Raw genomic sequence first — 15,776 nt, 5'->3', positions numbered from 1 at the left:
TAAAACCAGTTTACAACAAACAGTCAAGTTTTGGAAATGCTAGTCCACGAGAGCAGACGCTCTAAAACCGAACAGTACACACCACTAAGACCTACAAAAAACATTCTAAAACCATCCTGTCTTGTCAAGTCGGCTGTTTGATGTAGACTTAACTGTGGATAGTTTAGCTGTCCATACACTGTAGTGCCAATTTGGCTGCCTACTGGCTTTATACAACTGAGCCCCCCCAGTTAAGCAGGTCAGAATCAACAGGAATCATGGGGGTTGAACTTGGCACACAGTGAGGATCAACCCGAAACTGTAACAGGTGGCTTTGGAAAAGGTCTCATCATTCATGTTTTTGCAAATTGCCTATTGATGTTTCCCAATTCTTTGTTGGGATGTACAAAACACTGTTCTGAGTAAGTAGCACAGCCTATATAACTGAAGATGATATTTTTCTGAACATCCATCACATTGGGATATCCACTGAAAATGGAAACAGCACAGTGCATGGAGACGAGTAAAGCTGAATAATTTGAACAATGGGCAATCAACCACATTTTTGCAGTCAAGTGGGGCTCTCAGTTCATGTGTTTTTCCATTTTATCACATTATTTTGTAGAAGAAAAAAAAAACAGATGCACTTTGATGGTGACCTTTTGTCATGGTCCCTCACTTGCTCAACTGTCACTCCAGTCCCTGTAGACCACTCATCTTCCTGCTGGTGAATGCTATGTGCAGGTCCATTTTGTGCTCCATGAGACACAATGAAAAGGTATTAAGGCAATGAGTCATGCAAAAATATTTAGTGATGTCTAGTGACTTTAAAAAAAAGCATTTTTGGGGTATTTCTCAGGTGTATTAGCGATGGCAATAACCTATGCAAAAGCCAATATACTCCTCAGCTGTTAGTGTCTCTGGAGGGTAAACTGCCTGGGTGCATAAATAGAATTACTAGGCAGTGGATCTGCTTTAGATATTATTATTATTATTATTATTATTATTTATTTTTTTATTTTTATTTTTGCTGTGAGGCAGCCTGCCACTTTTCAGTCCAATCCAGTTTCGCTATTTAAATTAGCTTTTTTGTCTTTAATGAATGCAGAGATTTGAATATTGTCAATATTTTCAGTGGTCAATGATCCCCCTTGGTTTTACTTTTTAAATAAACAGAACCAAGTTACATGCATGTTGGCATAATTCCAAATGTTGCTGTCAAGGGCTCCTGCCCTCCCATAGCCATTTTTTATGCCCCGCCACCCACATCCAACCACAGGGCACTGCAGATACAGTAGCAAAAATGTGGGCACCCCTGGTTTAAATGTCTGTATGTGACCGAAAGCACTCTGAACTCTAAATGGTACATGAGACCTTTCTCCACATTTTAAAGCAAGATTGCTTTAATTTTTTGACTGTTTATAAATTATAAAACAGGGCCCTGTGGAAAAGCTTGGGAACCCTTTTGGATTATTCTTTGTTACTTTGTTACTTTCTTTGCCCAGACCCAGGTGGTTTACTTGTTAGGGCTTCAATGAGTGGGGTGAGTATAATTCCAGGGCTGAACTTTTTATTCTGAAGTAACTCCGTGCCTTCTAAAGCATCCAACTACAGTGGCTGTTCTGTCTGGTGTTAACAACCATGGGTTCCTCTAAACAGTTGTCCAAGGATTTCAGAATGAAGATGGTTCATTTCCACCAAGAAGGAAACTTGGTGGAAATGAACTCTCAATCTCTCAATCTCTCTCAAACTCTCAATCTTTCAACTATTTCCACTACCAGAAACATTATTTGAAAATGGAAGATAAATGAAACAGTTGAAGTCAAGGCAAGGTCTGGAAGACCAAGAAAGATTTCATATAGAATGGCCTGAGACCTGGTGAGAAATGTTCAGAAGAACCCACACAACACTGCAAAAGAGCTACAAAAAACAGTAGCATACACAGGTCTAGCCGTTCACAGAACAACATTACATTACATTACATTATTGGCATTTGGCAGACGCTCTTATCCAGAGTGACGTACAACAAAGTGCAAAGTGCATACAACAATACAACATACTTTAAACAACACAAGACTTACATGGCAGAGTTGCCAGAAATAATGACTTAATCACATAATTAAGCGTCTGAAGTATGCAAAGGACAACCAAACTTGGTACATGGACACAGGACTCCATTTTAAGGGAGGACCAACTATTTCCTGTCATTTGACCATTGTGTGGCACTGCAATAAGCAAAAATATGTTTTGGCTAATGGTGATGTGTTCGCTTTAAAAAATAAAATTAAAATTAAAAAGTTGTCGTGTCTGGTAATACCATGAGAGGTCCCAAGGCCCAAATGGCAACTTTTCACGTCAACCTAATTGGTGTGACTACCCTGTTGGATTTCATAGAAAGTTTTATAGACATAGACAGTTTCCCAGTTTTCCCAATCTTCACCAACTTTGGCACAGATTATCTGCTTTTTGACCAGGTGTGCCCACATTTTTTCACACTACTGTCCATGTAAGGAACAACACATAAGGATGATCATTAAAATACCCAGCAGACAGGGAGTGAGACAGACAAACTCAGTTGGACAGGTAATATAACGCTCAGTTCTTATCCAGCGCTTGGCTTCTGGTAGGTAATGATCGTGAATAATTCACTGAACTATGAATACATTGATATTTCAATGGCAGATACGTCAAGACTGCATATCTCTGCAGCAAAGACAAGGTATCTGCAGCAGTTATGGATGCATGGATACAGAGAAAATATTTAAAATATATATTGTGTTTGGTAGGTGATTCCTGGCTATCCTGTGTGGTGCTGTGTGGTGATCCCATCTGGAGTCAGTGCAAGGAGGATGTGGGTGCACATGCAAGTGTCTGATGACTGTAGTTATTGTTATTCATGCCTCCTGCTCTGTTATGGAAATGGAAATGCATTTGTTTAATGCATGTTTAACATTAATATTGGTTATACTGTGGAATACTTGTGTATACACAGATGGCTGTGGATGTGGGGAAGAGTTTATGTTTCTACTGCCTGCACTTCCCTAAGGGAGAGATGGATCATCCACTAAAAGTATGCATGGGCAATATGGTACATTTAGCATGATTTAAATGTTAAGCCTATACCATTAACAGGCTGAAATCAATTATATGCCTATTATGGAAAAAAACAGATGTGCATTATGCTTATACAACCCAATAATTTGTCACCAGAATTGCTGTCTTATTTATGCAGAATTTGCATAATTGAGGAAACTCTGTGGCTTGTACCTTGTGCCTCAAAGGCATTTTAGAGAAGGCATAACTAATGTGGTTGTGTACTTATCTCAGCAAGTGTTGAGTCATATGAACGTATTCAAATAGGGATATTCTGAATTATGCTAAAAATGGCACTATGAAGAAAATGTAGGTAAATTGTTCTATTATCCTTATTCATGAACCGACACATACTTTGCATATATGTATCCATGTGCATGGATACATGGATACAAAATGATGCATCATTTGATGAGACTGAGTAAATATTTCCAGAGATATGACTGTTTGAATGTTGTGTTTTTGCAAAACACACTTTTGAGACCTGGCTTTAAAGATTGTTTTTGGGAATGTGCCTTTTCTCTTTATAACATACACCCTTTTATCATGAAATTGTGATACTTAAGTAGTCCCTAAACCACTGATTGTTTTAATTTTAATAGATTTGATTATGATAATGATTGATATGTTTAAACCAGAAAATTCATAAAAAATATGAAAAAGACATGCACTGCAGTATTTGGACATCAGTACAATTTCTGTTCTGTTGGCTCTGTACTCTAGCAGATTTCAATTGAAATGAAATAACATATGATATTAAATGTGATGTCCTTACCTGGTGATCTGTGTAAGAATTGCATCCTTTTTATCCATTGGCCCCCATTTTAGGTGACCCAAAATAATCGGACAGTTGGATTCTCAGCTGTTTCTGATTCGTCAGATTTATTCAATCGCTTCCTTAGTGCAGGTAAAAGAAAGCCTTTGGTATCTAGTCTTGATTCTATGCTTTTGATTACCTTGAGTCGGTTATTGGTGTATGAAGAGCAGAGATGTGCCAGTGATAGTCAAGTGAGCCATTATAAAACAGAACCTTGTTCAGTAAATCTTCTTAATCCTTTATTTAGCCTACATCATGATCATGCATGCAGTCAGCTGTGTCCTTTAGTAAGCCAGGTAAAAATGACAAACACAGGAAAAACTAAAGTCAAAAGACACTCAAACAAGACCTGTAGACATATAAAACTTTGGAGCCATGCAAAAGTTGGAGTCCACTGGCAATCACTGTCAACATAAACCACAGAATGACATGAAATGACACCCCCTGAAATGAGCCAAGTCTGATCACTATCTGTTACAATTACTTTTTCATGTAGGTGATATGGGTGTTTGACTTAATTTATTTAATGAACCATTAAATAATAATAAAAAAATGTCTTTACTCAGTTTTTCTTTGTCTAATATTGCATTTTATCTGAAGATCTGAAACAATTCAGTGTGACAAACATGGGTGGAACTAAATAATTGTTGGTACTAGCCAACTGGACTAGTGTATTTTATTTTCACTTGCCCAAAATCTACAAGTAAATTTTCAAGTATGAAGAGCAAGCATTAGGCATCCAATTCATCTAAATATAAATGACCATGTAAATATCACAGAATAGTTTTTTTTAGAATATCCTTTATTTTCAATGATAGACCTGCATAAATAAATATGAGTTAATTTGATGGATCAAGCTGCACCACACCCACGGACAACTGTAAGATTATTAATTTGTCCCATTACCTTTCATCCTCTAAAATGGGGGACTATGTTTAACAAGGGCTGTAACACAGATCACCCAATGTGGATACCCTCAAATTAAAGCTGGGGTTTGCACTTTAACCCCATCTTCATTGTTTCATTTCAAATCCAAGGGAGAGCGATAAATAGAGAGTAAGAGAGGTACAGAGATATCAGGAAAAATGTTCAAGTTCAGTGCTCAAATTGACAACTTTAGTAATCAAACCATCTATGAATTTATTGAAAGAAAAGGGGCACATCAGTCTTGATGAATTATTAATGTACAAACACGGTGCACATTTAAGCAAGTAATCTTTGAAGTGCTGTCTACTTTTTAGGGAGTTTCTCACTCCTTCTATCCTTCTTAATGTTTGTGTCTTTTCTCCCTCAACGATTAAGATAATTGCCAGTGCATCTGTAATCTGTATAAACACAGACCAGAATGTAGTTGGTGGTGGCAGCAGTGTAATGTGCTTAGCTTTGATACACCAGCATTGTGTATTTCTGCATTGTGATTTTGATTGAATCCTTCCCAAAATACATAATTCTTTAGATTTGAAAACAGTTTTTGGAGATTTTAAATGGTTTAAGAGAAAGAAAGACCATGTGGGTGCAAGTTGTGTTTGGCTGCCATGGTTTTATTTTCTTTGCTGCTGCCTTAATTTTATTTCTTCCCTAAGGCTTTATAATTAGCATTTACAAATATTTTGTTACAATGTAGAATCCTAGGGAATTCAAACATAATCCCACCCACAAATTAAACATGGTGAGTGTTGTTGCGTCTTTCAACTGTAATGTTTGTAAATCTATTCCATTGTGTCCAACAATATATAGTCTCCTTTGCATTACCAAGTTATTGGAGGATTGTTTTTTATTGGGACTAATTTGAATGATTAAGTGTTTTTAAGAACCACTATATATATATATATATATATATATATATATATATATATATATATATATATATATATATATATATATATCAGTGGAGGCTCCTCCATAGAGGTGGAGGAGGCCTGGCCTCCCCAATAATTTGAGAGAAGAGAGAGATTTAAAAAAAACAATAAATATATTTATTTTATTTATTTATTTTAACAAAAAACATATTTTTTATTTTTTATATTCATATTATTTTAGTTTTGTTCATAAATCTAAATTTTCCCATGGCTAAAACCCAATATTGCAATTGTAAAGCAACAGGCCAGATTTCCCTATCAGTTTGTATTAAGGGAGGCCAGGCCTCCCCTAGGAAATTAGCTTTTCATAGAAGTCAATGTAATGCATTTTTTTTCATGCCAATATGTGATTGGCCAGATCACTGAAAATGGGTGGGCAACGGAGGCCTGGCCTCACCATGCATTGTGTCCAGGGCTGAAAGATTGACATTTTGTTCGTCCAATCACATGCTACTGGTTCATTTGGAATCAACTATCCTTTCCTTTCCTATTCAACACAGAAGCCATTTTGAGAATTCGCTAGTCACTTCAGTCAAACAAACACTCGCCATAGTGGCTACGAGTGTCCTATCAACTTGTGCTCAGGAAATTTAGAGAACACCCCTGGCTATCATCCCTGGAGTTTATAGCTCATTTGGCCAAACACTTTTGCTTAAAACTACCTCGGAAGTCGGCGAGATTCTAGCGCAATTTGAGATCTTGGGCTGGAGATATGCAGATTCCAGATACTAGGGAGTGAGAATGACATTCAATAGGTCATGTTAGACACCATTTGGGATTTATTGAACAGTTTTATTTTTAATGTAGTCCATTTCGTTTTATTACAAGTCAATTTAATAATCTTCCATATCAAATTACCGAATTGTTGCTCTGTGAGGAAATTCACTCTAAATACGAATAGAGTGCTGCCCTCTAGTGGATAACGTTAACGTTAGATAAAGCCAACTGGAACCATATTTTTACATATTTTATATTAAATATATTGAATAAAACTACATATGATAAAGAAAGTGTTATCTTATCTTTTTTATAAACTTGATTAAATTGGTGATTACATGTTGAAGCTGTAGAAGAATGAAAAATGTAAGCTAAACAAAATTGTTTTTAACTACATAATTAAAATTCCTGCCTTTTACACATGTTCACTTGGCATTTATATTACATCCAAATGTCATTTCTCAGCTTAATTATCAGGCAGGCTCATAGACTTACAGCAATGTCATTTCTTCAGGAAGGCACAAGGCTAAGCTCTGCACAATGAATTTCATCAGCCAGAACTTTCTGACTGTAGCTTACACTCCAAATAGTATGCCTTTGGCCAGCACAAAGACAGATAAGAGAACAGGGAACATTCCATCGCGAGTGAAGTGAGCAAGCGGAAAAAAATGGCCTCCTCAATTCTGGAAGTCACCAGCCTCCACTGATATATATATATATATATATATATATATATATTGTACTGTTTTTATAGTATATAATATATACCGATGAGCCAAAACATTATGACCACTCACTAATGAAGGGAATAATGTTAATTTTCTCGTAATAACGGCACATGTCAAGGTCTGGGATATATTAGCCGGTAAGCGAACAGTTGGTTCTCATAGTCAACGTGTTGGAGGCGGAAGAAATGGCCAGGTGTAGTCCTGAGTGACTTTGACCTGGGCCAAATTGTTATGGCCAGATAACTGGGTCAGAGCATCTCCGAAACGGCAAGGCTTGTGGGGTGCTCCTGGTCAGCAGTGGTGAGTATCGACTGACAGTGGTCCGAAGAGGGACAAACCAGGTACACCGACCAAAGGTGTTGGCCATCCAAGGTTCATTGATGCGTGCGGGAAACAAAGGTTATCCCGTCTTTTCCAAACCAACAGAAGGACTACTGTGGCACAAGGCGCAGAAAATGATTATGATGGTTACAGGAGGAATGTGTTGCAACACACTGTGCATCGCACCCTGCGATGTATGGGGCTGCATAGCTGCAGACCGGTCAGAGTGCCTATGCTAACCCCTGTCCTTCATCAAAAGTGCCTAAATTGGGCACCCGAGGGTCCAAACTGGAGTAATGGAAGAAGGTTGCCTGGTCAGCCGGTGGTGAAGGGTCTGATTACTGATTACTTTTACTGTATGTGCCCTGAGTTTTAACATGTGTAATGTTGACTGCAATGGAATGGAGAAGATATTGGATGCTGAATCACACAGCAATACCCTGAATTATATACTGCCAGAGTGAACAGTGTGTACTAATTACAGAGGATAGAGTGGAACCCCCAATTTTCTGTCTCAAACATCAAACACAAGGAATGTGTACTCGAAAACAGACTCAACCCTTGCAGTAACAGTACATTGTCTGTAACAGAGATAGCAGAGATAACAGAAGTAATATCTGGAAAATAAATTATTTTTATTTATTTTATTTGTTTTTGTTATTGTTTATTCCAGAGAATCTAAGTATTGACAATGTCAGTAGTTGTCAATGCATTACATTTGTTGTGTAGCCAACATTTGCTACCACGTATTTGGGACTGATATTGACCTGTTGTGCATGTAATGTTCTATTAATATTTTTGTTTGATGAAAGTCAAACACATCGATGTTCTTTAGATAAATCGTGAGCTGAGAATTAGAAGGTTCTATCTGTGTTTGGAGTAATTTTGAGCTATTGAGCTTCAAAGATTCCGAAGAGAATGGGCTCCAAGCAGATCTGACCTTTTAAATTTGAAATGTTTTCATACTTTTAAACAGTGTTTTGGTATGAAACTTCAGACACATATTTAGTGCCCTATAAACAACATATTTATGACACAAACTCATTTCTGTCAAAAGTGTACCTTTTTTTAACCTTCGAATTCTCAGTTCACAAAAGGTTGTTGTAACCGATGTATCCTTTTCAAAAGACTTAAATTGACATAAAATATGTGGTTAGGTTTGAGATTGAGAACCATTTCTCTCAGCCAGTTGTTCCCAAACTCAGTCCTGGGGGCCCGCTGGTTTTTGTTCCAACCACAATTGCAATCACAGAACTTTAACAAGCTGTTAATTTTTCATAATTGCTTTTCATGTTCAGAGGGATTATTTATTTTCTTTATTGCAAAGGAAAGATTTTTACACTTTGTGTGTCACCTTCTTATTGTCTCCCAAATGACAAGCCTTTTATCCATAAATATGAAAGATCTGTGAGAAACATCTCATTTTAGACCCTGACATAGAGGAAGTGAAAATTTGGCACCTGTATGGGAATGTGCCACCAGAATTATCAACAGAGAAATCTGAGATGAAAATGATTGTATATTTTCTGATATTTTTTACTGTTACAGAGGGTCAAAATAAGTCCATACAATATAAGCAAAATAGTACTGACTTCAGAAAAAAATAATCATGTTTACTATTTAATCCCACCAAATTAGATTTTTTTTTTAAATCATACGGTATCAAGATTAAAAAAAGGTAAACTGGTTTTTAAGAGATGTCAAACACTGAATGGGGTCAAATAGTAGGGTTAAGCCACATTTTGTCATACATAGTTTGAATGCCATGAAGAATGAAACTCCCATGTTTTTATTGTGCTATATTGAAAACAATGACATAAAAAGAGGTCACATTTTTTGGCTGAGGCTAATCAATGGGCTCCTAATTAGGTTTCTGAACACGTGTTTAATTTATTTAATAGTGGCCAGGTGTCCACAATTTCACCAATTAGGAGAATATTGATTCACCTCAGTCTTTAGTTTGATCATTTAAAAATAAGTTGCCTTTTTATGTAATCGCTTGCAATATAGCACAATAAGCACAATATGAACCTGGGAACTTTATTATCCATGACCATGTCTGACATAATGTGGTTTATTCATACTTTTGTGTGTTGTGGTATTCTGATTTAAAAAATGAATAATAAATAAATAAAATCCGATGATCAAATAGGCCCTGGTCCTTATCTTTGTTGTGCAGGTAGCAATTGAAATTGTACTTCCCTCTAGGGTCTTTCAGCGCACTTATCCCTGGTTATGGGTATGCACTTTGCATTTTGTTGTACATCGCTCTGGATAAGAGCGTCTGCCAAAGGCCATTAATGTAATTTAATGTAATGTTTAAGAGAGTAAATAATCCCTTGAAACATCAATAGCACATAATTAAGAATAATTAACAGCTTGTTAAAGTTCTGGTATTGCAATTGTGGTTGGAACAAAAACCAGCATACACAGGGGTCCTCCAGGACTGGGTTTGGGGACCACTTCTCTAAGCCATACAAAGTCCTACCATGTCAATCTTTCATGGCTATGCATCTGCATGCTGGAGACATCAAAAGCTCTTTTCACAGATATGAAAGCGCATATGCAGATTCCATTGAAACAAGCAGATGGGCAGTATTTTGTAATTAGTATTTTATGGTGTAGGAACTCAAATCTCCTTGTAATTTGTATCAAAATACTTTTTTCTGTATTTTTGTATTTTCAAAATACCCAAAGAAATTCTCACCAATCTTCATTAACCCCATTTCCACTGTGGGCCAAACCTTGTGCTTGAACGTAATTCCAGGGTTCCTGGGCTGTCATTAAATATCAGTATGCTGCATTGCTTTAACATTTTTAAAGCTCAAACAACCCATAAGCTGTCTTCAAGAAATCTAGTTATCTCCAACTAAACTGGCTTTCTTTGTCAGAAAACATAACTCACCAGCTAGCTATGTTAGCAAACATTTTAAAGAAGTTGGCTATTGTCTGTTTTACCTTAGAGAGAACAGATGACGGATAACAGATGTTTTAGTACAGTTTTTAGACCAGTTGTTCTGCAGTATTGTTTTGTTTATTGACATAGCCAACCTGAGTAAGTGCGCCCACGCAACAGCTTTTGCAATGTACTTAAGGTATTTAAGGTGTTTGGATTTGATATCAGAAGATGATTGTCAGACAGATAAAGTACAGATAATTAGATCTTGTTTCATGGTCTTGTGTTTTACCATTTTACAGAAACACCCCAATGTATTGAGTCCCCAATTTTCAGAAAAGTTAAACTTAACTTAAAAGTAAGTATCTACTAAGTATGTTGTATCTTCTATGAAAATGCCTGTCCAGGCCTTCATTGCTGCCACCTTCAGTTAATTTTTGAGTTAACTTGAGTCTCCCCTTTAGCAAGTGTATTGTATGTTTGATTGGATTTAAATCAGGTGACTGACTTGACCAGTCCGAAACCTTCTATTCTTTCTCACCTGATGAATGCTTTGGTTGTATAGGCAGCATGTTTGCATTGCTGCAGGACGAGGTGCTGGCCATCCTACTGCTTCCATTGTCCGTTACATCATCAATAAAGACAAGTGAGCCTGTTCCAGAAGCAGCCATACTTGCCAAAGCCATGATACTACCTCCTCCATATTTTATAGATGAAGGGGTTGCTTTGGACCATGGGCTGTTCCTTCCTTTGCCTGCATTTTTGGTCATTTTGGTCGCATCAGTCTCTAAAACTTTCCAGACCTTCTGGCTCATTTAAATTTTTTGGCTAATTCTTATCTGACCTTTAGTTTCTTACTGCTGATAACAGGTTTGCACATTCCAGTGAAGCCTCTGATCTGCTGTTTAAGTCTTTAATTTCATTTGTGAACATATATAGACACCTTCTGTCATAATCGATATTTCACATGTAAATACCATGAAATTAAAACCGATTGCCTATTGATCTCAAATACAAATCGTGTATTTACCAAAAATAAGAAATTGATATTTTTGCTGTTACCATACTTGGAAGGCACTGTATATGGAGTAGAGACTTTTGAACCACCAATCTAATGCTCACCTGGAAATAGATTTTATTGTATTTTATTTTGATGCATTTTTTGCTTGCAGTATTTTGTATTTTGAATTCAAATGGTGATGGTGATGGGAGAGAGCAATTTGCAACATTAAATTTGCTTGGGTTCTGTGCTACATTAACAAAGCAAGCTGATATTTGTCTCAACTGAGGTGGCCATCTTCATAAGACGCCCATAAATGTAAAGGCTAATCCCTTAGGGCCACAAAGGAAATATGGGACAAGACCAAACTTCAAATACAAGGCCTTTGAGCTGTTCTTGAGGGCCACGTCCCTCTACCAGTCGTCATCGATCTTGCCTTGCCTCGTTTTCTCCAGACATTAAGTGCTGCACCTGTGGTTTATGGTGCACCATGGCAACTGTGCTACCTCTTCCTGTCTACATGTACAGCAAGCAAATGACACACCCGGCACTTACAGGTGCTCAGAGTAAACAGGAAAATCTGTTTTGACAGACACTAATTCCTTGTGAGTCTTGGGCCAATGTGCCAAGCCCCCATCCGGATTGCCACAGCAGAACAAAACAACACCCCCTTTCTCCCCACACAAAAGAAATCAGACGGTAGACAGCTGTTTCTTCTGCTTCTATTATAGATATTTATATTCCACAGCACTAGAGATACACAGAGTAACCCTGAAACTCCATTTCATGTCTCCCTTGAATATAGTGTAGATGTCTTAATATGAATCAGATTTTACTGGCTGAATAATTCTGTCATTAGGATTCAGCATTCATTCTTTGACAAGCCTGTACTTTTACTATGAACCTGTATATTACACTGCATACTTTTCAGTTTAATTGTCAGGGAAAGCTGTGAAATGTGAATTATTGACTGTGTTTACATGCAAACTAATATTCCAGTGTTACTGTATGTACTTCTACATTCACTGGGCCCCACTGGCAACCCTGACTGGCAATGCACAAAAAATACAAAAAAAATAAAGACAGAAATGACAACAAAATCAATGTTCTGCAATACCATCTAAGGCACCTGACCTCAATCCAATCAAAAACCTGAACCGAGGAGGGCCGCTGATGAGCGCAAACCCAAGAATGTGAATGATCTTGAAAGATTCTGCATAGAGGAATAGTCCAAAATTCTAATCCTCAGATGTGTTCCTTAACCTTGTCAAGCATTACAGGGAAAGACTCCATGCTGATATCCTCCCCTGAGGTGGATGCACCAAGTACTAAACCAGGGGTAACAATAATTATGAAACCTTGATTGTATTTCTTATCAATTTAATGTATGATTTTGGTTGGTTCCATTGAAACATGAATAAAGTACAATATTTGGTATTTTGTTGGGATTTAGATTTTATCTCAATAATTATATATATATATATTCTTTTTTCTTTCATTGCCAGTCAGGGGTGCCAATAATTCTGGAGCCCACTGCCCTTATCTGATGCCCTGAATTCTCAAGATATTCCTCTGTTGAACTGTATATTAAACTAGAATGTTACATTTATGAATAAACTAGTGTGTTGCTTCAGCAATAGTTTAGCTGTTACCAGAATAAATATTTGGCAAGCTATAGCATATGAAAACTTTACCAGTGTAACCTTATGACCATCCATCCATCCATCCATTATCTGAACCCACTTATCCTAATCAGGGTCGCAGGGGAGCTGGAGCCTATCCCAGCATACATTGGGCGACAGGCAGGAATACACCCTGGACAGGTCGCCAGTCCATCGCAGGGCACACACACCATTCACTCACACATTCATACCTACGGGCAATTTAGACTCTCCAGTCAGCCTAACCTGCATGTCTTTGGACTGTGGGAGGAAACCAGAGTACCCGGAGGAAACCCACGCAGACACGGGGAGAACATGCAAACTCCGCACAGAGAGGCCCCGGCCGACGGGGATTCGAACCCAGGACCTCCTTGCTGTGAGGCGGCAGTGCTACCCACTGCACCATCCGTGCCGCCCAGATATAACATGAAATGGAAAACCTTGAACAATGATACCAGGCTCTGCCCTGACAATTAACTGATACTGTATTATCAGCAACCAGTCCTCTAGAATATATGCCTGCAATGGTTTTAAGCCCTTATTCTAGGGGTTTGGTCAGTGGATCAGATGACAATATTTTATTAATTATGTACCTGGACTGTCTCTAATTTCTTGTTTCAGTAAGTCTTTATATGGTATTGCAGTTTCATTGAACGTGTAAATATTTATTGGAAAGTCACGAAAGCAACAGTTTGGAGGATGGAATTACTCAGATGAACTGTATAATCCCATCCTCCAAACTGTTTTCATGATTTTCAAAAGAAAAAGCATGGTTGTCCAGGCTTAAGATTCTTTTTTGTTCCGTCATCTTGTCATTGTTTCCTGAGTAACAAAGAAGGCAGGGAGAATTATTATGTAAATAGAAATTCAGAACCATTTCTTCTTACTCTACACAATAAGTGAGTTTGTGGTAAGATATGGATTTCTATTGACAACATTTGAAAATGTTATACAATCGAGATTTATATTTGTTGGCTATTGTTTTTAAGTGTTATATCCTGTTGCAAGGTTAATGGCATTTTTTCAAAGGTTCATGTAATTCCATTACATATATTTACAAACAAGGATGTTATAATTTAAGTCAATTTAATGTAATATCTTGCTGGAATTATTGTTAATGTCAGATTAATTTGTTGACTAAGTAAGATCACCATAACCATAATTAAAAAGACCAGAAGACGTGTTAATTGCCATTATGCACTTGTTTTCAGTTTTTCTATTTATATAAAGGTTTGCATTTCTACACAAACAAAAACATGCATCATGGATGAAACAGATTAATTACAACAACAAATGATCTGTAGATTCTATGACACATGTTTTATACCTGTACCTAGTTTAGATTTTTTAAACTTTTAATTGGAAACGGAATTTTCACACTCTTCTTTGTTCCTTTTTACAAAGCAGGGGGTTTGCGGAGCGGGGGGTTTGCATTTAATGTGAAAAAATGAAAGAATCACAGAACGAGCAATACTCTTCACTCTTTATCCTTATATATGAAGAGCATAGCATGATCTTTGTCTAGCAAGGCCTCATATTTTCAGTTGCAGTCCATTTAGGTGAATGAATAACATTTATTTGCAGTCTTATTGAAATGTTAATATGTCATTTTCAACATCACTGTGTTCATGTTAATTTGAAAATGTGGAAATCATGGAATTGTTTATGGTACTGGGTAGTGTGACCTCCAACTCCCCATGTAATTTAAAAATAATTAAAATGTACAATTCTGATGATTGAATGGAACCACTATGCATTATTAATCATTTTCATTTCACCACAAAATCCTGTTGCACAGCAGGCGACATATCTGTGTAGCACAACATGTAAATTCTCTCCTTTCTCCTTCACAGACAGACAATTTCCCTGCAGAGTCCAATTACACGGGCAGCAGGCAGCAGTTTGTTCAAAGGTAAGGGCGATTAAATAGGTTGTCAGACCGTTGCATTTGCATTCCTCCTAGTGTCTTTCCGTCAGACCATATTACTCACATTAGTCCGTTAAAGGAGCCACCCGTTTCTCATTTTTTAAAAACATTTTTCCATCCTTTTAGCAACTCTACTTTCAAGGACCCTGAGCGTGCGAGTCTTAGAGACAGTGGCCACGGTGACAGCGACCAGGCAGACAGTGACCAGGACACTAATAAAGGTTCCTGCTGCGATATGTCAGCCAAGGAGGCCCTTAAGTTGAAAGCGACTTCAGCTAAACCCCAGCCTCTTGAGCAAGGTGAGTTGTATTTCCAAAGACGTTATTTATTCTCTCTCTCTGTCCCTCTCTCTCTCTCTCACATGCACGCACATACACACGCGCACACACTCACTCTCCCTTTTTTCAACTACTCCTTTTGCCTTCTTGCCAAATGTCTTTGTACAACCTTTCCTGACCTCAAGTGTCCTGCTTCTGTGCGGTCTCTCTTTGCCCTGCTCTCGCAGCTTGACTCTTTTCTGTATTGCTAGCTTATGAAATCATTATAGCCTTGTCAGTTTATCACTCCAGACAATCCATTATTATTTTATAAGCTAAACCACTTATGGCCTGCCATTTAGTCCAAGCAGGGGACTAGAGCACTGAGCATTACTCCTTAAAACTTTAATCCTCAAACATGAAAAATGACTTACCATACACGAGGCGACGTATGATGGAGATCTCAAGACTTATTAAATATGAATAATTATATTAACTGCTGTGAGAAGAGGAAAGTACCT

General features: G+C 37.5%; 1 protein-coding gene across 1 annotated transcript in view; it reads left to right on the top strand.

Moving 5' to 3' along the window:
* The window catches only part of LOC133124389 (protocadherin-17-like), an 89,187-nt gene that overhangs the window by 30,034 nt on the left and 43,377 nt on the right, over positions 1–15,776 (top strand). The window contains exons 2-3 of the mRNA XM_061235552.1: positions 14,925–14,983; positions 15,125–15,297. Coding sequence (XP_061091536.1) covers positions 14,925–14,983; positions 15,125–15,297 — 232 coding nt within the window. The remainder of the gene's footprint in view (positions 1–14,924; positions 14,984–15,124; positions 15,298–15,776) is intronic.

The sequence above is a fragment of the Conger conger genome, chromosome 3 (assembly GCF_963514075.1).
Source record: "Conger conger chromosome 3, fConCon1.1, whole genome shotgun sequence".
Lineage (NCBI taxonomy): Eukaryota > Metazoa > Chordata > Actinopteri > Anguilliformes > Congridae > Conger > Conger conger.
The sequence above is the reverse complement of the archived record's forward strand: the minus strand, read 5'-3'. Positions and strand labels throughout refer to the sequence as shown.